The sequence below is a fragment of the Mobula hypostoma genome, chromosome 16, assembly GCF_963921235.1.
Source record: "Mobula hypostoma chromosome 16, sMobHyp1.1, whole genome shotgun sequence".
NCBI lineage: Eukaryota > Metazoa > Chordata > Chondrichthyes > Myliobatiformes > Myliobatidae > Mobula > Mobula hypostoma.
Window position 1 is genome coordinate 57741640 of NC_086112.1, and position 21293 is coordinate 57762932.

Here is a 21293-nt window from a genome sequence, read left to right on the forward strand (position 1 = left end):
AGGTCTTGGGCTCCCTCGCACTGAAGCTTGCCCCTTTATAGGTCGTTGGTCACAAGAAAGTCTGGGTGTCGGAACACCATGTCACAAACAAAGCCTCTTACAGTGACTGGACCATGCAATGACTCTCCCTTCTCTCCAGCACAAGGATGGGTTATGCTGAGATAGCCAAGGGTACCCGAGGATCAGGATACGAGTGGAGAGTCAATGATGTAAAAAACAAATGTCTTCCACGTAAACCCCGATCCTCATCTGCAAGCCCACAGCCTGTTGCTGGATCTGACTGGAATCTAGCAGTCAGCCATCCAAGACAGTTGCGGAAAGGACTGGCTCAACTCTTGCAACGTTATGTCGAATCGACGGGCAGTTCCTAAATGCAGGAAATTACCCGCTGCCCCAGAGTCCACAAAAGCCTTCACCCTGCCTCAAGTTCTTACCCCAGGTGATCTCCACCTTCAGCACGAAACCAGAATCCGTGGGATTGGGACTTAGTGGCTGCTGCCATCACAGTCCTCCCTACGCTGCACAGTCTGAGCAGTTCTCTAGGTGGGGGCAGCTTTGGATAAACGGCCTGCAGGTGGCCTGCTTCCCCCGCAGTAAAAGCAGTAACCTTGACTCCAATGCCAGGACCTCTCATCAGTGGATAGTCCAGCACCACCATGCATAGTTCGACTGAATCTTGAGCAGACGACGGACTGGTCATGGTCCGAGGTTGGGGAAGGGAACTGCAATGTGTAGGGCTTGGACTGGCTCTCTTCGACCTTCTGACGTGGTTCCAATCTTGCTCTGCCAGATGATTATCAAGACGGATGGACTGGTCGATCAGAACCTCGAAGTTCTCTGCTTGCTCTCCCAAGGCAAGTGCATCCTTCATTTTGTCTTGGAGTCTGTGGCAGTATAATGTGGCCAAGGCCTCCCCGTTCCAACCACTCTTCTAGGCCAAGGTCTGAAATTCGATTGCATAGTTGGCCGCTGACTGTCCCCTCTGTCGAATCTTCACTAGGCGATCCGAGGCTCGGCTGGCTCCGGTGAGGTGATGAAACACCTTCCTCATGGCCGCCCTGAGTTCCTCTGAAACCGAGTAAATTTCTGACCTGCGTTCCCAATGTGTGGTGGCCCAGGCCAGGGCTCTTCCAGTCAGAGGAGAGAAAATGAAGGCCACTTTTCTGCACTCTGAAGGGAACTGGGATGGCTGGAGTTCAAATACTAATGAGCATTGGATGCTGCAGCAAGAACCCGGGTCTTTGTCGAATCTCTGTGGTGTTGGAAGATGGACTGGCTCCGCAGAGCGACCAGCAGCTTCACCCGAGCGACTTTGATTTCCTCCCTGCAACAGCTGGCACATGACAAGCTGGAGGTCGTGTATCACCAGGCCCTATCTGGAGATTTTCTCGCTGTGGCTGGCCACAGCTAATAAAAGGTTCATTTATACTGTGACGAGAGTCCTCGATGAGGATGAATTGGACCCAAATGCTGGGATATCCAGTGCAAGATCCAACACAGGATCTGAGCTCAAAACTTCCTAACCAGTCCATGTTTTCCAAATGCTCATAAATTTTGCAACAAAACACTCTCTGGAACTTACAGTGAATGGTGCAAAAAACAAAAAAAAATATCCAATGAGTGGCAGTTTTGTGGGTGAAAATGTCTTGCTATTGAAAGGGAGATCAAAGGAGAATGGCCAGATTGGTTCAAGCTGACAGGAAGCTGACAGTAACTAAAATAACCACACTTTACAACTATGTTGTGCAGAAGAACATCTGTGAATGTACAACATGTCAAACCTTAATGTGAAAGGGCTACAGAATCAGAAGACCACAAATATGCACTCAGCAGTCACTTCATTAGGTGCAGGAGGTACTTAATACAGTAACCCTTCAGTATACAGTATATAAATGATCTGGGTGGAAATATAGATGGTGTAGGCACTCCTCAATTTCAACAGGCAGAATTCACCCAGACTGTTAAGGGTTAAATTTGCTGTGTTTGTTACATGTTATATTGTACATTAATACGTTTTGCTGGGGAGGTTTTTTTATTATATATTATATATATGATGTTGCCATTTATTTGTTGTGGGAATAAAGTGTACGTTAGAAGTAATTACACTTGTGTTGATTTTTGCCGACACTCCTACAACGGGTAGGAAAATGTTTACAGATAATACAAAGATTGGTGAAGTTGTGGATAGCATAGAAGATTGCCAAATGATTCTGCAGGATATAAAGCATTTGCAGATATGGGCAGAAAAATGGCAGATGAAGTTTAACCCAGCCAGATTCGAAGTGCTGCACATTCGGAGATCAAATGTAAAGGGACAACGGCAAGACTGTTAACAGTGTTGATGCACAGAGAGATTGTGGGGTTCATAAAATCTATAAATCCCTGGAAAATGGCTTCACAGGTTAACGATGAGGGTAAAAAGACGGTACAGAAGAAGGCAATATGGCATGCTTGCCTTCAATAGTCAAAGGATTGAGTTCAAAAGTTGGGAAGTTATCTTTATAAAACTAGTTAGGCCGCATCTGGAGTAATGCATAGAGTCCTAGTTGCCCCATTGAGGGAAGGATGGGAATGCTTTGTAGAGGATGCAGAAGAAAAGTAGGACACTGTTTGGATTAGACCTACACATGAATGTGCTACAAGGAGAGGTTGAATAAACATGAGCTGTTTTATCTGAAGCAGCAGGGACTGATGGAGATTTGATAGAGGTTTATAAGATTATGAGAGGTAGAGATAGAGTAGACAATTGAAAGGAGAAGTTGGGCAAGTTTTTACACAGACAGTGGTGAATGTCCGGAATATGTTGCCTGGGGTGGTGGTGAAGGCAAGTACGATAGACGGTTCAAGAAATTATTAGACAGACACATGAAGTGTGTAAAATGGAAGGGTATGGGCATTGTGTAGGCTGAAGAGTTTAGTTTAGTCGAGTATTTGATTACTAATCTAATTAGTTCAGCATAACTAGATCAGAGCGTAGCTGATGTTGGTCCATGGAGGTTACTCTTTCCACAGAGTGAATCTCACCTACTGAGCATTGCTAACATTTTCTCTTTTCATTTGTGCAAGGAATTGTGTTTTATGTTTTTAATCCATGAAACTACACTTAGCTACAAAGATAATCACGCAGTTAGTATAATAATCCTTACCTAGATGATTTTCTCTTTGTACAGATAGATGGCAAGGACCGATCACTTGGATCGTCTCTAACAGTTGAATTCAGTGGATAACTAATAAGCTCCTCTGTATCACTAGACAGTTCTTCCCAGCTAACTGGCGCTCTGAAACTTGGACTCTGGCATTCAGAAGGATACAAGCATTATTTCACTTACAAATGAAACATTAAATTGAACTTTGCCAGACATTTGTTATCTCAACCATTTTATATATCCCTACAGTATTCAGTGGAAAATAGAAACACAAGTTTAAACACGGATTTATTTTACTAATTCTGTCTCATGTCTTTAGAGTTTCATCCCTAGGTCTGGGAATGAGTGACAGAGTATATTCTAATACAAATTTTGACTCCACTAACATTGGCTGTTTCCTAATCTAGAAATTATCGATAGTGCAAGCCAGGAGGTAAATTATAACAAGCATTCCTAAATTTATGAAAGGGATGTATTCACAGAAAATGCTTAATTTAGCAAAAAGGGTAGGGAAAAGATATTGTAGATATTTTGGTACCTTGTATTCCTGTAGACCATATAATATATTGACAGACTAATTAATTGAAGATGCATGTCATAAAGATGCTATAGTGAAAATTTTAATGCATACCTATGCATAGGTATTTCTAGAGAAACAGTAGTGATCTCAGACAAAATAATGAAATGTTTTGGGGGACATTATACTTGCATTATATTGTGCTATTTGGCAATACACATGTGAATCCATAGCAGTCACTTTGAAAATATTCTAACTTTTAAGAGTGTTCAGGTTCATATAGAAGACAGAAAGGTATAGTACTGGAGCAGCCCTCGTCTGTGCTGAGCATAATGCCAATTTAAACTAATCCCATGGGACTGTATATGACTATATCCACCTATGCCCTACTAATTCATGTACCTGTTACTGACACCTACCACTCTCTGAATAAAAAAGAACTTGCCTTACACATCACCTTTAAAACTTTTCCCCTTTCACTTTAAAGCTTTGCTACTGAATATTTGATATTTCCATCCTTGGAGAAAGATTCTGACTATCAACTCTAACTATGGCTCTTACAATTTGTATATTTCTATCAAGTCATCCCTCAGCCTCTGATACTTTGAGAAAACGATCCAAGTTTGTCCAACATCCCTTTAAGGCTAATACCCTCCTGAGCAGGCAACATCATCGTTAAAATCTTCTGCACTCTCTATAAACCCTTCATATCCATCCTGTAATAAAGCAATTGGATTGCACAAAATACTCCAATTGTGGTCTCACCAAAATTTCATGGTACAACATAATTTCTCACTTTTTATACTCAAATCCACAACTGATGAAGGCAAGTATGGCTTCTATCCCATCCTATCTCCTTGTGTTGCCACTTTCATGGAGTTGTAGACATACACCACAAAATCCCTCTGTCTATTAATGCTCTAAAAGGTCCTTCCATTTATTACATAATTTCCTTTTTCGTTTGACCTCCCAAAGTGCAATGCCTCAAACTTGTCCAGATGAAATTCCATCCGCCAATTATTTGCCCTAATATATCAACTGTACTCTTTGACAAGTTCCACTTATTTTTATGTTGTCTACAAACTTATTAATTAGCCCACCCACACTTTCATCCAAATAATTTATGTGTATCAACTGTGGTAACAATACCTTTCCCTGAGGAACAACACTGAACTCAAACCTCTAGTCAGAATAACATTCTTCTAATGCAACCAAGTCACCATGAATCCCAAGTACTTAATATTTTGGTTCTGCTTATCATGTGTGCCCAAATGCTTTACTAAAGCTGACATGCACAACGTTCAGTCTCATCTACATTAATCATTTTTGTCACTTCCTCAAAAAAACTGAATCAATCAAGTTTGTATAACATGATCTTCCCTGCACAATCCCTACCTTTCCCTAATATGCCCATGCTTTTCCAGATGCGAGTAAATTCTATCCCTAAGAATGTTCTCCAATATTTTCCTGCTACCGATGTATGGCTCACCAATTTATCATTTGCTGGATTTTTCCTATTACCCATAGTAAATGAAAGAACAAAATCGGCTATTCTCTAACCCTCTGGAACTTTGATTTTGGCTAATGAGGATAAGAAGATATTTGCCAAGGTCCCAGCAATGTCCTGATGAAGGATCTTGACTCAAAATATCAACAGTTAATACCTCTCCATAGATGCTGCCTGACCTGCTGAGTTCCTCCAGCATTTTGTAGGTGTTATTCTGGATTTCCAACATCTGCAGAACCTCTTGACATGATATTCATGTCAACCAAGAAAAATTATCTGTATACAATGATGTTAAGAAGATATATAATTTAATGGCTTTTCATAAAAGTTTCCCATTATCACTGTAAGCCTAAACTGCTCATTTGAAGTATCCTTTTATTGACTCTGATCTCCTTTTGTGGTTCCAAGGCCATTTTGAGTTTGTAGGCTGTCATTACTGTCATGGGGACATTGATTAGTGATGAGTTGCAACAACCTGGTCCCTGAGACTTAGGCGCAAACTATACAAAAATTAACATTTACTGAGTTCTGGCACTGGAATGAATATTTGTTGAAGGACAGCATAGGTGTCCATTCAGCACATGTGACCATTCTGAGTGAGGGAAACACATTGCATTGCAAGTCTATGACTGTCCATGTCATTTTGCTTCAGTACATCCATAATTGGGCTGAAGTTAACATTTCTACAAAACTGTGAAATATAACCCTAGCCTACTGAGGTAATCACACACTCCAAAATGTGATTTGTCATACGTTTCAGCCACACAAATGTCGGCATTGCGCCTTGCCACACTCTACCATGTTGTGGAAATGCCTGATAGGTAGAAAATGCATTGAGATGTACAGCCATACTAGAAATTATAACATAAACTTCTTACCTTGTCTGCATCATATGTTGGTGAGCAAACATCTGGATAAGGGAATTAAATAATAATGAGAAACACATAAAAGATAATACACATTAGCTATTTTGTTTTTTAATTTCCCAATGAAATACATAATAGTTACTTCCACGTGGATACTGGTAGGAGTACTATTTAGTTATGATAGTAACATAATTGGAAACATATTCTACAATTTTAAATTGGAGTTCAGCTATCTAACTACTTTTAATGCTCATGAATCAATTATTATCTAACAATATACCTATCATGTTGTTGGAATTTTAATAATATATCTCGGTCTTAAAATTGCACACAACTTTCACAAATCTCAAATTATGGTCATTCACTTGGTCCACTAGCAAATTGGAGTCAATTATGTATTGAATTGAATTGATTTGACTTTATTTCTTACGTCCTGCTTACAAGTAAGGTGTTCAGACTATTGAGTTTATATCAGCTGTAGAGCACTTCCTTTCCCCCACTAATTTTCCAAACAAAAAATTAATGCCAAGCTTTATGAATACAATTGAATACTTCATCAAAAACTTAGATTCTGAGGAAGAATGCAGTGAAGGTGAAAACGTTTGCAAGATAAGTAAGTTTAGAAAGATTGGTTCTAACTGAGGATCCAGAACAGTTCATACTACATAGTGGGATAAAAATGTAAACATTAAAAAGGATATGAAAAACACAACTTTGAACTTTTGAATTTGACTTACCAGATTTGATACTATGTAGAGATTTAGAAGCAATTACACTGAACATAGAAATGCATAGCTTTGAGGTTACAAAGAATTCAGCAGCATGAGGGGTGATGAGTAGAGTGAAATAAGCAAACATTCAATTGGTAAAATAAGAGCTTTATATAAGTAAAATCTTACCACAACTGCACCAAGCCGAATGTGCAGTTCTTGGTCTGGCTCTTGTGCTTTTATCAAATGTTGAGCATGATAGTGATGGAGTATACTTCTCTGACTTCCTTCTGTCACACTAATATAAACAAAAGGTGTTTTGCGACTATGATGCTGTTTATAACGTTATATAATTCTATTCCCATCCGTACTATCACCAACCATGAGCTAAGCTTCAAATCTTACCTCAAAACCACCTATATATGCTTTTCCTTAGAAATAGTACTTGGACTCCTTAAAGTCCTTGACTCATTTTGTTTCTTTGTTCCAATGTTTCTTTACTCCATGTTTTAGAAACTCTATTTTATCCAATACTTTTCCATTAATACTTAATTAGTAAAGAAGGCATATAATGGAGCAAAAATTTGTGGGACCTTGAAGGATTAGAAGGCTTTCAAATAAACAGAATGATAGAAGGCAACTAAAAAAAGTCATAAAGAGAGTAAAGAAGGAATACGAAAGTAAACTAGCCAATAATATATAAGGGGATACCAAAATTTCTTCAGATACATAAAAAGAGAGGCAAGAGCGGATATCGGACTGCTGGCAAACAATGCTGGAGAGGTAGTAATGGGGGACAAGGAAATGACGGATGAACTGAATGTATTTTGCATCAGTATTCACTGTGGAAGACACCAGCAATATGGTGGAAGTTCCAGGTGTCAGGGGTCATGAAGTGTGTGGGGTCACCATTACTTGGCAGAAGGATCTTGAGAAACTGAAAGTTCTGAAGGTAGATACGTCACCTGGACCAAATGGTGTACACCCCAGGGTTCTGAAAAAGATGGCTGAAGAGATTGCGGAGGCATTAGTATGATCTTTCAAAAATCACTAGATTCTGGAATCGTCACGGTCCTGACCATTAATTCTTCATATTCTCCTAATTCCCTTTGACTGCGGCACACCAGATTCTCATCTAAACCTGCAGCATAAAAACCCCAGGCTTTGCATCCACTCATTGCCAGACCATTGCTTCGGACTGTGTGGTTGTTCACGCTCTCGGCCGCTTAGAATTGTATATTCTAAGCTTTGTTTCTGCGCTGTTTGCCTGTGTTAACCCAGTCTCTGGACCGCTTAGAAGTGTGTATTCTAAGTTCTGTTCCCACGCTGTTGGTCTGTGCTATCCATGCCTCTCGGATGCTTAGAATTGTGTATTCCAAGTTTTGCTTCCGCGCTGTTTTCCTGTGTTAACTCTGTCTCTCCATGTTAATAGGAGCATTACTTGCCGCCTGTCTTCCCGGTCACCCATCCGCCTGCTGTTCTCCTCAAGCCACACTTGCATCCTGGTCTGCATCCTTGCTCTGCTTCGCTCCGCCAACCGCCTACACTCTCCGTTGGCTCGATGGGTAAACACCGCATTCCCACTGTAGTGACTGCTCCCTAGCTTTCCCTGTAACCATTAATAAACACTGATTTAGATTACTCTACCTCCATGTCTGTCTCCTGCGTTTAGGTTCACCCTTTCGGTGAAACAGAACGGTCTGGCCATGATGGACCCAGCGGACACAAACACCATCCTACCAGCCCTCGCCAGTCAGAGTTCCCTACTGGGACAGCATGACCAACTCCTCCGGGAGGTCATAGAGAGCCTCACGTACCAGAGCCGGAGCACAAGGTAGATGACTATGAAAGGAAATTAGAACAAGAGGTTGAAAAAAGGCCCAATTTGGAAAATGAGGGTTCTATGTTAAAGAAGCAACTTGAAGATTTGAAGAAAGTGAGTCAGAGCTCCCAGGTATCAAATGAGAAAATTGTGCAATTACAAATTCACGTTCCCAGACACTTAGGATTATGTATTCTATGTTTTACTTCAGGACCGAGGTTTGCGTATGTAACTCTGTCTCTCCATGTCAAGATAAGCATTGCCTGTCACCTGACTTTCTGTTTGCCGTTCAGCTCCAGCAACGCTCCGTGTCAAGATAAGGATTCTAAGTTTTACTTCAGTACCGAGGTTTACCTGTGTAACTCTGTCTCTCCGTGTCAAGATAAGTATTCTAAACTTTACTTTAATACCGAGGTTTACCTGTGTAACTTTGTCTCTTCATGTCAAGAAAAGTATTGTCTACCGCTTGCCTTTCTATGCTCCGTGTCAAGAAAAGTTTTGCCTGCCTTTCCGTTTGCCGTTCAGCTCCAGCAACGCTCTGTATCAAGAAATCTACTATTTCCTGTGATTAAAAAAGGTGTAAAAGAGAAGCAAGTCCAGAACGCAGAAGACGACAACATAAAACTCAAGCTACCCGGATCCAGGCGCATTCATCCCACGTTCCACGTCTCCCAGCTGAAACCTGTGTCTGTCAGCCCATTATGCCCTCCTGCCAAACAGAGTTCTGTTCCCACGCTGTTTGCCCGTGTTACTCTGTCCCTCGACTGCTTAGAATTGTGTATTCTAAGTTGTGTTCCCACGCTGTTGGTCTGCGCTAACCCTTCCTCTCGGCCGCTTAGCATTGTGTATTCTAAGTTCTGTTCCCGCGCTGTTTGCCGGTGTTAACTCTGTCCCTCCATGTTAATAGGAGCATTGCATGCCGCCTGACTTGCCGTTCATCCTCCCGTCTGCTTTTCTCCTCAAGCCACGCTCGCACCCTGGTCTGCATCTCTTCTCTGCCTCGTTCTGCCACCCGCCTACACTCTCCGTTGGCTTGGTGGTTAAATGCCGCGTTCCCACCGTAGTGATCCCCGTTCGATCCCCAGTCAAACCTCGTTCACTCCTTGGCATTCCTATGCTTAATCCTCACTCCCTGGCCTTCCCTGTAACCGTTAATAAACATGCTTTAGATCACTGTACCTCCGTGTCTATGTCCCGCGTTTGGGTTCACGCATTCGTTGCAACAGAAATGATTTCGGAAGACAGGAAAACTGGTAATATCACACCACTCCTCAAGAAGGGAAAGAAGCAGAAGAAAGGAAATTCTACGCCAGTTCGTCTGACCTCAGTGGTTGGGAAGATGTTGGAATCGATTACTAAGGATGAGGTCTCAGGGTACTTTAGACATCTCGAGTTTCCCCAAATTCTAAGGTATTATAAGTCAGTTAGTCTGACTCCAGTAGTTGAGAAGATGTTGGAGTTAATTGTTAAGGATGTAGTTTTGGGGTACTTGGAGGCACATTATAAAATAGGACATAGTCAGAATGATTTCCTCAAGAGAAAATCTTGCCTGACAAATCTGTTGGAATTCTTTGAAGAAATAACAATCAGGATAGACAAAGGAGAATCAGTTGATGCTGTCTACTTGGATTTTTAGAAGACCTTTGACAAGATGCCACACATGAGATTGCTTAACAAGTTAAGAGCCCATGGTATTACAGGAAAGATACTAGCATGGATAAAATAGTGGCTAACAAGCAGGAGGCAAACAGTGTGAATAAAGGGAGTCCTTTCTGGTTGGCTGCCAGCGACTAGCGGTGTTCCACTGTGGTCTGTGTTGGTACCACTTCTATTTACATTTTATGTCAATGACTTAGATAACAGAATTGATGGCTTTGTTGCAAAGTTTGCAGACTATATTAAGCTTGGTGGAGGGTCTGGTGATTTTGAGGAAGTAGAGAGGCTACAGAAGGACTTAGACATATTAAGAGAATGGGCAAAGAAATGGCAGATAGAATACATTGTTAGGAAGTGATTGGTCATGCACTTAGGTTGAAGAAGTTAAAGGGTAGACTATTTTCTAAATGGAGAAAGAATACAAAAAGGTGAGGTGCAAAGGGACTTGGGAGTCCTGTGCAGGATTGCTGAAAGTTAATTTGCAGGTTGAGTCTGTGGTGAGGAAGGTAAATGCGGTGTTAGCATTCATTTCCAGAGGACTAGAATACAAAAGCAAGGATGTAATGTTGAGACTTTATAAAGCACTGGAGAGGCCTCAGTTGGAGGTATTATGATCAGGTTTGGGACCCTTATCTTAGAAAGAAGGCTGACACTGGAGAGGGTTCAAAGGAGGTTCATGAAAATGCTTTCAGGATTGAACAGTTTTTCATGTGAAGAATTTTGATGGTTCTGGGCTTGTACTCACTAGAATTCAGAAGAATGAAGGGTGTTAAATTTTTGTCTTTTTCATTGTTATAGTGTAGTTTTTCTTGATGTTTTGGATTTTAGGTAGTCTTCTTACCAACATATATTTTGTGAACTGCCTTCTGGAGAAATGGGGATAGATTTAGTGTTAGTTAGCTTTCTGGCCTTTTGTTGGCTTAGTCTGGGTTTTTTCGGGTGGTGGGTGGGGGGGGCTTTACTATTAGTTTGTTTTTCAATAGGGATAACTTAGAACTACAAAAATGTCTGCAGTATCGAAACTTGTTTCCTTTCTAAATGCTGGTTCCTCTTCTGATTTCATGAGTTTACACTCTGGTTAACTCTTTACATACCAAAAGGTTGATTCTTGGTAAATATGGCTCAGAGGGTTAATTTTGTTTCTTGGAATACAAATGGATTAAACCATCTGATCAAAAGAAAAAAGAGTTTTAAAGTATTCCAAAGAAAGAATGCTCATAATATTTTTGCACAAGAAACTCATGTGAGGAAAGAAGATAATCAGTGCTTTTTTAAGTTTTGGAAGATTTAAAAGTATCACTCAGATTCCAAAGCTAAAGTGAAAGGAGTTTCCATTTTTATAGATTTCTCAATTGCATTTGTGCATCAGGATACTTTCTCTGACCCAAATGGTAGATTCTTATTAATTACCGGTTTACTTTTTGATAGAAAAGTTGTTATGGTTAATGTTTATGCCCCAAATGTGGATTACTCTGAATTTTTAAGCAATTATTTACCTTCTTTCCTAATTTAAATGATTATATATTGATAATGGGTGGTGATTTTAATTGTTGTTTAATTCCTTTGATGGATAAATCTATATCTACTCAGGCTTTACCGAACAAGTCGGCTACTCTTATCAACTGGTTTCTGATTGATTCGGGAATCTCAGAGATCTGGAGATTTCTACATCCTACATCCTAATTTTCATTTTTCTCACATGTACATCATACATATTCTAGGACTGACTTTTTTTTATAGACTCTTGTTTAATTCCATGCGTGATTGATTGTAAATATGACATTATTGCCATTTCTGATCACGCACCATTGAATCTCTCTATCAAGTTAATGGACATATCTTCTAATACTAGACAATGGCGTTTTAATTCTAATTTGCTTCAAGGTTCGGATATTGTAAAATTCATTGAAGATCAGATTGACTTCTTTTTTCTAACCAATGCACGGATGAAATTTCTAGTGGGGTTATATGGGACGCATTTAAAGCATACATCCGTGGTCAGATTATTTCCTACCTTGCTGGATTGAAAAAACATAGTAAGAATGAAATACTCATGTTGATTGATAAGATCGAAGACATTGATAAAAAATATGCCATTGCTCCTGTTGAGGAGCTTTACAAACAAGAGAGTTGAACTTCAAATGGAGCATAGTTTACTCTTAACATCATCAATTGAAAACCAACTAATGAAAACAAGAAGTGAGTTTTATATACGCAGTGATAAATCCGGTAAATTATTAGCTAATCAATTAAAAACAGCTTCGGTTAAACGTCGAATTATTAAGATACGTAAACCTGATGATGCTTTGATAGTTGATCATGACGAGATAAATAAATCTTTTCAAGAATTTTATACATCTTTATATCAGTCAGAATTCCCTCATTATCCGAATGAGATGTATGACTTTTTAAGGAAATTGAACTTTCCGAAATTGACACCCGAAGAAAATTTAAAATTAGAAACACCTATTACGGATGAAGAAATAAAGGGTGCTATTTCTTCAATGAATTCTGGCAAATCACCCGGTCCAAATGGCCATACAGTAGAATTTTTTAAGTCTTTCTCTTCTATTCTTTCCCCTCGATTGTGCAGAATTTTTAAAGATGCAATTAGTATAGGTAAACTACCACAATCATTTTATGGAGCCTCTATTTCCCTAATTTAAAAAAATAAGGATCCTACTGAATGTGCATCGTATAGACCGATATCCTTATTGAATGTAGATTCTAAGATTTTTTCTAAAATGTTGTCATCTAGGTTAGAAAAGGTATTACCTCAAATTATTTCTGTGGATCAAACTGGATTTATTAAAAATCATTATTCATCTTTCAATATTAGGAGATTAATGAATATTGTTTATACTTCTTCACTTAGAACTCCAGAATGTGTCGTTTCATTAGATGCTGAGAAAGCCTTTGACAGAGTTGAATGGCCATATTTATTCCGTATGCTTGAGAAGTTTAATTTCAGTCCGATATTTATATCCTGGATTAAACTGATATATCACACTCCTCCAGCTTTGGTTTTTACTAATAATCAAAGATCTCCCTTTTTTCGATTATTTTGTGGTACTAGACAGCATTGTCCTTAAGACCTTTATTATTTGACATCGCTTTATAACCTTTAGCAATTGCTATCCGAGATTTACCAAATATTTTTGGTATTATTTGTGGGAATGAGATACAAATGTTTGTACATAAGTTATCATTATACGCAGATGATTTATTATTATATATTTCTGACCCAGAGAAATCCATTCCTGCAATTTTATCTTCGTTGGCTAAGGTTAGTAAATTTTCTGGCTACAAACTGAATCTTAATAAGAGTGAACTTTTTCTGTTAAATATGCAGGTTCTAAATTATAAATGCTTACCATTTAGATTAGTTACTGATTACTTAGTTAAGAGTAAAAATCACCAAGAACATAAGGATTTATTAAAGGCTAATTTTTTACCGTTATTTGATCAGATTAAGTGTTTGTTTACTAAATGGTCACCAATGTTTTTGTCTTTAATTGGTCGGATCAACGCTGTCAAGATGATTATTTTACCTAAATTTCTATATTTATTTCAAGCATTGCCAATTTTTATCCCAAAATCGTTTTTGATAATATTGATTCAAAAATTTCTTCATACATATGGCAGAATAAAAATCCTAGACTAGGTAAAAGATACTTACAGAAGCCCAAAAAGGAGGGCGGTTTAGCATTGCCGAACTTTAGATTTTATTACTGGGCAATTAATATTCGTTATTTAAAATTCTGGAAATGGAATTTGGACACAGATTCAAGTCCACAATGGGTTAATCTTAAATGTAAATCTGTTTCAGGGTTTTCATTGGACTCTATTTTAGGGACCCCGCTCCCCTTTGATTTTTCTAAATTGGATAAACAAATGGATAACCCAATATTTAAATATACTCTTCGAATATGGTTTCAGTTTTGAAAATTTTTTGGATTGAAGCAAGCCATATTCTATCCAGTTTTCTTTTTCAACCCTCTTTTTAGGACCAAACCTATCTAGTCTGGAAAACAAAAGGTACAATACGATTTTCTGATTTATTTTTGGATAATTGTTTCATGTCTTTTGAACAATTATCTAATAAATATAATTTACCTAGATCTCATTTCTTTAGATATTTACAGATTAGAGAATTTTTAAATACTGTTCTTATTACCTTTTCGACTTCATATTCAATGGATATAATGGAAAAAAATTCTGGATTTAAATCCTTTTCAGAAAGGTTCAATAGCAATTATTTATAATATGATTATGAAAATAAATCCAGATGTATCGAATACAATTAAGAACAACTGGGAAAGGGAACTTAAGCTTACTTTACCTACAGAGAAATGGCAAAAAAAATTTTCAATTAGTTAATTCTTCCTCTATATGCGCTAAACATGCACTGCTACAGTTTAAAGTAGTACACAGGGCTTATATGTCCAAGGATAAATTAGCTGGTTATTACTCTCATATAAATCCTGTATGTGATAGATGTCCTTCTGAGATACCTTCATTAACTCATATGTTTTGGTCATGCCCTTTGCTGAAGAAATATTGGGATGATATCTTTGATATTATTTCAACTGTTTTGAATATTGATCTACAACGTCATCCTTTTACTGCAATCTTTGGTTTACCAATGATAGAACAACGTCATCTGACCTCCTCAGCTTGTCGGATGATTGCTTTTGTTACACTAACGGCTAGAAGATCCATATTATTGAATTGGAAAGAGATTAATCCTCCTACTACATTTCAATGGTTTCTCAAACTATGAATTAGAAGAAAATTAGAAGAAAAAATTACAAGTGTCATCTATGACCCTTCTACTAAATTTGAAGAGATTTGGAGACCATTTATTCAATACTTTCACATGATGTAATTTGACCCTTTCCAATTCTGTTTTGTTACTTCAATATATGGGGAGAGGAGCGGAGTTAATGACACTAATGGTTTTATCTGAGGTGCCATTCTTTTTCTTTTTTTTCTTTAGTTTAGTTTTCTTTTAGTTGGTTTAGATTTTTTTTCTTGGGGTATATATATATATTTTTCTTTTTTCATGATATTTTTATATTTTCACTTTATTTTGAAATTAATAAAACGATTGAAAAAGAAAGAAAGAAACCTTAAAGACCTTGGGAAACCTGGAGGTCTATGGACGACCTTCATGGTCTTGAGAACCTTGATGGCCTTGAGAACCTTGGACACTTAGGCTGGGACGCTTAGGCCAGGTAGCTTAGGTTGGGAAGCTTAGACCCGGAAGGAGCTCTGAGACCTGGAAACTTGAGCCCTTGAAAATATAAAGTTCAAAACCTAAAGATGGATCCTGAAAGGATCTTGCTCACAGTGATTTACTCTTCACTATTTCGAGCCAATTTGGATACAAAAGGCTGTACTCTCTATGTTACAGATTGAGACAGCATAGACAGACTCTTCTTATCATTGAGCTAGCTGGATCTCTGTAGATCTGTTTCGTTTGCTACATGAAATTTCAATTTTCACAGAATGTACCATAACTTGCACTCAGTGGTTAAATACACGGGAACTTTGTCATGAGCCCCTCCGCCGCCATGACATGAATTTATTAATCAGTGTCTTATCTAGAGCCATTAAGCCCTTGTGCATTTTGTTTAACCTTGTCAAGTTTATTTTGATTGGCATGGGTTTTCCACATACTGTGATTATTTAAAGTGGACTCCCAATTAGCACTTGTCGTGGGGGCCTTGTATTTCGAGAATGATTTGTCTCATGGTTTCGCTCAGTCTAGCCATCAATGTTCTGTTTGGGAATTTCTTTGAGTTAACTCTTGTTTCTGTCTCTACATGGAAATCTGTTGTTCCTCCACATCTGGGTTCGGTCGTCTGTCAGCGCACACCATGACAAGTTTACTTTTGACAGGGTTACTTTCCTTGTGTGTTTGCACACTCTAGCCAGAGATCAGCTTTTGGAGCAGGGCTCTTCAGGGCTGCAAACTCAAATTACTGCTTCAGGGGACATTTGTGCACTGGAATGTTGTTACCATTATCCTCACTCATCAGAACAGACAGATGAGAATTATGTATTGTGAAAAGTTAGTCCATCCCACTGCAGTTGCTGGCATGGAAGCTTATTTCTATTATTCCCAATAGTGTCCTTCCAAACATTGATCTGACATTAACAAAGGCATACCATTACTTGCAAGGAACAACATCAGGACAATGAAAGTTCTTCCAAAATTTACACTATTGACTTGAATGCTGATTTGTTGAATCCAATGAACATTATCGATAAGCTTGCTTGAAGAAGTGAATTGTTTTTCAGACCTGAGTCATGGAACCCCAAAGACAGGACCCCGGGTACTTACAACTTGAAAAGCTCAGAATGGAGACTGGAGAAAACCAGAATGTCGACTAGAGACACTTGGAATGAAAACTTAAGAAACTTCAAACATGGACTTGAGAACAGATGGCATTTTCACCCAAAGCTGACCAGTGTCAAAATCCCACTGTTCAACCTCTGCTGCGTCCATTACTTGATAGGGTCCCTCCGACACAATGTGCACTGGCAATATTGGAACCCAAGAGCGGAGGAAAAACAGACTCTAATATAGAGACGTGACGAGAGTTTATTCATAATAATTCCAAAAGAACATAGATGGCTCAGCCAAGTGACACTGCGCTAAGTAACATTCTCAAAACTAGGACCCTGCGATTAGCGCTAACTGGGTGTCTATTTAAATATTACAAGTAACACAGAATCCCAGAGCCTATCAAAATAAACTTAACAAGCTTAAACAGAAAGCACTAGGGGGCCAAGCAAGTTGCTTGTGAAAACACAAGGAACGCTAAATGATTAACGACCCTCGTTAAACAACAATTAACTAATTCAGGTGCTCTTAAAATCTTGGAGCCCAATACCCTCCAGCACTCTGCTTAGGCCCAAAGATCACATTACATATGATGCTGCCAAAAATCTATGTGGTTGTTGTAAAGGACTAGATAGAGCACAATCCAACCTATTAATCAATTCTTTAAAAATGAGGACCAATGTTTCACAAAAGATTATTCTGTACTGAAATTTTCAGGAATATTGGTCTTCTATTTAGAAAGTTACAGAAGTACAAGATAGATGGCATGGTCATTACAGCTAAAAGCAACTCAGCCTGCTTGAACTCCATTTAACATACAATATTTTGGTAGATCATTTTAATAATACTTACGGTTTGGTTTGTCAAACTCGGTCTGGAACGTGTCTCTGATTTGACTGAGGATGAATGCTGCATATCATCTTGGCAAAGCTCGAGAAAACATCTCCTACAGTAAGGAGAAAGGGACCTTGAGCTGCTCGTTATTAGTGGCTTCTTGGTTTCCTTTTCAGACCTCCTTTCAGTGAGTGATCTTCCTATCAGATTAAATGATTTTGCACATCTTGGTTTTCTAATTGGATTCTCTTTCCTTCCATTTTCTGACTGCGTTAGACAAATGAAGTTTGATAAAATGGATGTTCTAGCTTTATAATATGAACCTTATTGTATGCTTTGCAATTTGAGGCATCGAACATCTTCTGAGTTTTTGATACATCAATGCCATAATTTCAACACACATAAATTGTAAATACTTCTCATATGCAAAAACAGGTGTCGGTGACCCTGCATTACAGCCTTTTAGATAATGCAAATTGCTTTAAGGAATTCTGAAATCACTGCCCAAAGTTTTAAACCATGGGATATTATTTTCCATTGCAGAAGTTACATGCAAAATAAACAAAAACTGCAAAGGAAACCAAATTCATACATTTTAAGTTAATTTTAGATACTTAGAACTATAGAGCAATAAAATCATAAAACATAGGAGTAGAATTAGGCAATTTAGCCCATTGAGACTGGCCACCAATCCATCATGGCTGATTTATTATCTTTCTCAACCCCATTCTCCTGTCTTCTACCTGTATCCTTTGATGGCCTTACTAATCAAGAACCTATCAACTGCTGCTTTAAATATACCCAGTGACTTGACCTCCACAGCCATTGGTGACAATGCATTCGACAGATTCACCACCCTCTCTCTAAAGAAATTCCTATTCATTTCAGTTCTAAATGGATATTCTTTTATCCTTAAGCTGTGCGATCTGGTCCTAGACTTCCCTACTATAGGAAACATCCTCGCCATGTCCATTCTAGGCTTTTCAATATTTAATAGGTTTCAGTGAGATCCCTCCTTATTCTCCTAAACTCCAGTGAGTACATACCCCAAACCATTACAAGCTCTCATACATTATCCCTTTCATTCTCGGGATAATTTTTGGGAACCTCCACTGGACCCTCTCCTGTTCTGCTGCCAACCCTGCTAGTGTCATCTTCCAATCAATTTTATAAGATCGGGATATACAGTATGTCACTACATTGATTGAATTGGCAGTCACAGTCAATTTCCTCATTTGCCATGCTTTCTCCAGTCTCAGGACAGGAGTACGGACATCTCAAGGGTACAGCACTTCAGTACTCTTTACCTCTAAGGCATTTCTTAAGACGCACTGTATTGTGGGAGATGCAGCCACCATGGCCAGCTCCTTGAAGTAATTCCTCTGCCTTTACTTCACTTCCATTGCTTTAACTCATTATCATACTGAAATCCTTCTACATCCCTTTTCCTATAAACCCTGATCCTTAAATTACATCCCTTTTCCTAGTATTCCCATTTAATAAACACATTTCAGTTGAAGAGCCTCGATCCCGAACATTGTCCATTTCCCTCCACAGATGCTACTCCATCCGCTGTATTCCCCCAGCAGGATGGTTTTAGAACCAGGTTCCAACACCTGCAGCAAATTGCTTTACAGATGAAGAACATAACAGTGCTGCACTCTGTGATGCCTGTTCACATGTCCCCAGACTGGAGACAGTCTGAGAAATGAGGAACTCTGCTCTGACTGCTAATGTAGTCGATATGGTGATATCATATCCAAATCTTATTTCCCCAACAGTACTAAGTGAATAAAATTAAAAATGGACAAAACATTGTTTCAACTGCATAAGCCTTGTCCATAAGACCATAAGACACAGGAGCAGAAGTAGGCCATTTGACCCATTGAGTCTGCTCCACTATTTCATCATGGCTGATCCATTTCCCTGTCAAATCTATTCTCCTGCCTTCTCCCCTAACCTTTCAAGCCCAAACTAACCAAGAACCTATCAATGTCCACAATAAATGCACCCAGTGACTTGGCCTCCAGAGCCGCCTGGGGCAATGAACACTGCAGGTCACCAACCTCTGTCGAAAGAAATTCTTCCTCAACTCCGTTCTAAATGGATGTCCTTCTATTCTGATTCTGTGCCCTTTGGTCCTAGACTCCCCCATCCTAGGAAACATCCTCTTTACATCCACTCTTTCTGGGCTTTTCAATATTTGATAGGTTTCAATAAGATCCCCCTCATTCCCTAAATTCCAGCGAGTAAAGGCCCAGGCCATCAAATGCTCCTCATACCCGGAATCACCTCCTACGAACACTCTCCAATGTCAGTGCATCCTTTCTTCAATAAAGAGCCCATAACTGCCCACAATACTCCATGAGGCTTCACTAATGCCTTATAAAGCCCCAGCATTACATCTTTGCTTTTATACTCTAGTTCTCTCGAAGTGAATGCTAATATTGCTTTCGCCTTCAACACCGACTCAACCTGCAAATTATCCTTTTGGGAATCCTGCACAAGGACACCCAAGTCCTTTTGCACATTGGATTTCTTAATTTTCTACCCATTTAAAAACAGTCTCTGCTTTTATTCTTACTCCCAAAGTGCATGGCCATACACTTCCGAACACTGCGTTCCATTTGTCACTTCTTTGCCTATTCTCCTAATCTATCCAAGTCCTTCTGCAGACTCCCTGCTTCCTCAATACTACCTGCCCCTCCACCTACCTTTGTTTCAACTGAAAACTTGACCACAAAGTCATCAATTCCATCCTCCAAATTATTGATATACAATATTAAAAAACTTACATAGTAATGCCAGCCTCAGCTGTTAAATAATGGTATTGGCTCACCTTGTCCTTGCTGATAAAATGGCTTAATATGGGATAAAACATCCCAGAGAAATGCAGCTCCAATTATCAAATGGCATTTAATGGAAAATGGGGTTCCACTTTGCAGAAAATTGCAGTACATATGTTTTTCTAGTAATACAATCATTCCAATATGTGGGGATTACCTGTTTGTAATCATATTTCTGACAAAGTTTCAAGACCAATGAATTTATTGAATTGCACAGATAATTTGGTTGTCAATTCAGGACATTATAAAGTTAAGGCACTTTGGACAGTACAAATCATGAAGATCACAGGTAATCACAGTAAATAAACTAAATCTTCAATTTAATCTCTTCATTACATCATAAATGGTTTTGAAGCATTAATCATGAGCACAGTTTGCATAACAAAGAGTCTTTCAAAATCGAAGCATTTCCATGAAACACTTACCAGACATAAACTGGAGGCAATTCTCTTTGCAGATCTTGAAGAATACTCTATAATTGTTGTTGTTGTAGAAAATTCTAGTTTTGGTGTCAGTAACTGAAATATCAATATAGATGTGGAATTACTAGTCTAATATACTGAACTGTTTGGATATATGTATTTATATCTAAATATTAAAAGTTAACTTTGCAATATGTGCATACTAGAAGTACAATGAACAATTCTCACAATTTCCTGATTAAATTGTTTGGAAAGGCATGGGCAGAAATCACTGCATGGGAATGAAATGCAGAAGAACTTCAGACGCTAGAAACAAAACACAAAAAAAACAGAAAATGCTATGAAAGATAGAGAAACAGGATTAGCTTTTCATGTCAATGACCTTTCATCTGAGGCTGTCTTTCATACTCCTTAGACGCTGATTTATTTATTATGTTTTCCAGCACTTCCTGCTTTTATTTCCTTGATGACACGATGCATTTGAATAAGGCTCTTATATAAATATATACTCTAATTGTTTAATAATACACTATCATTGCTATATGTTGAACATGTTGAAGTTAATGAAGGGTGTAAAAGCAGCAAACAAAATGTAAGGAATATACAATATCAATG

The 21293-nt window shown here is 38.6% G+C and overlaps 1 protein-coding gene across 1 annotated transcript in view; it reads right to left on the bottom strand.

Annotated features, from left to right (window-relative positions):
• Nucleotides 1–21293, bottom strand: part of spata6l (spermatogenesis associated 6-like) — a 71327-nt gene that overhangs the window by 7117 nt on the left and 42917 nt on the right. Inside the window, exons 7-12 of the mRNA XM_063068999.1 lie at nt 20682–20774; nt 17429–17677; nt 6936–7044; nt 6049–6080; nt 3147–3292; nt 3025–3027 (exon numbers count right to left, since the gene is read on the bottom strand). Coding sequence (XP_062925069.1) covers nt 3025–3027; nt 3147–3292; nt 6049–6080; nt 6936–7044; nt 17429–17677; nt 20682–20774 — 632 coding nt within the window. The remainder of the gene's footprint in view (nt 1–3024; nt 3028–3146; nt 3293–6048; nt 6081–6935; nt 7045–17428; nt 17678–20681; nt 20775–21293) is intronic.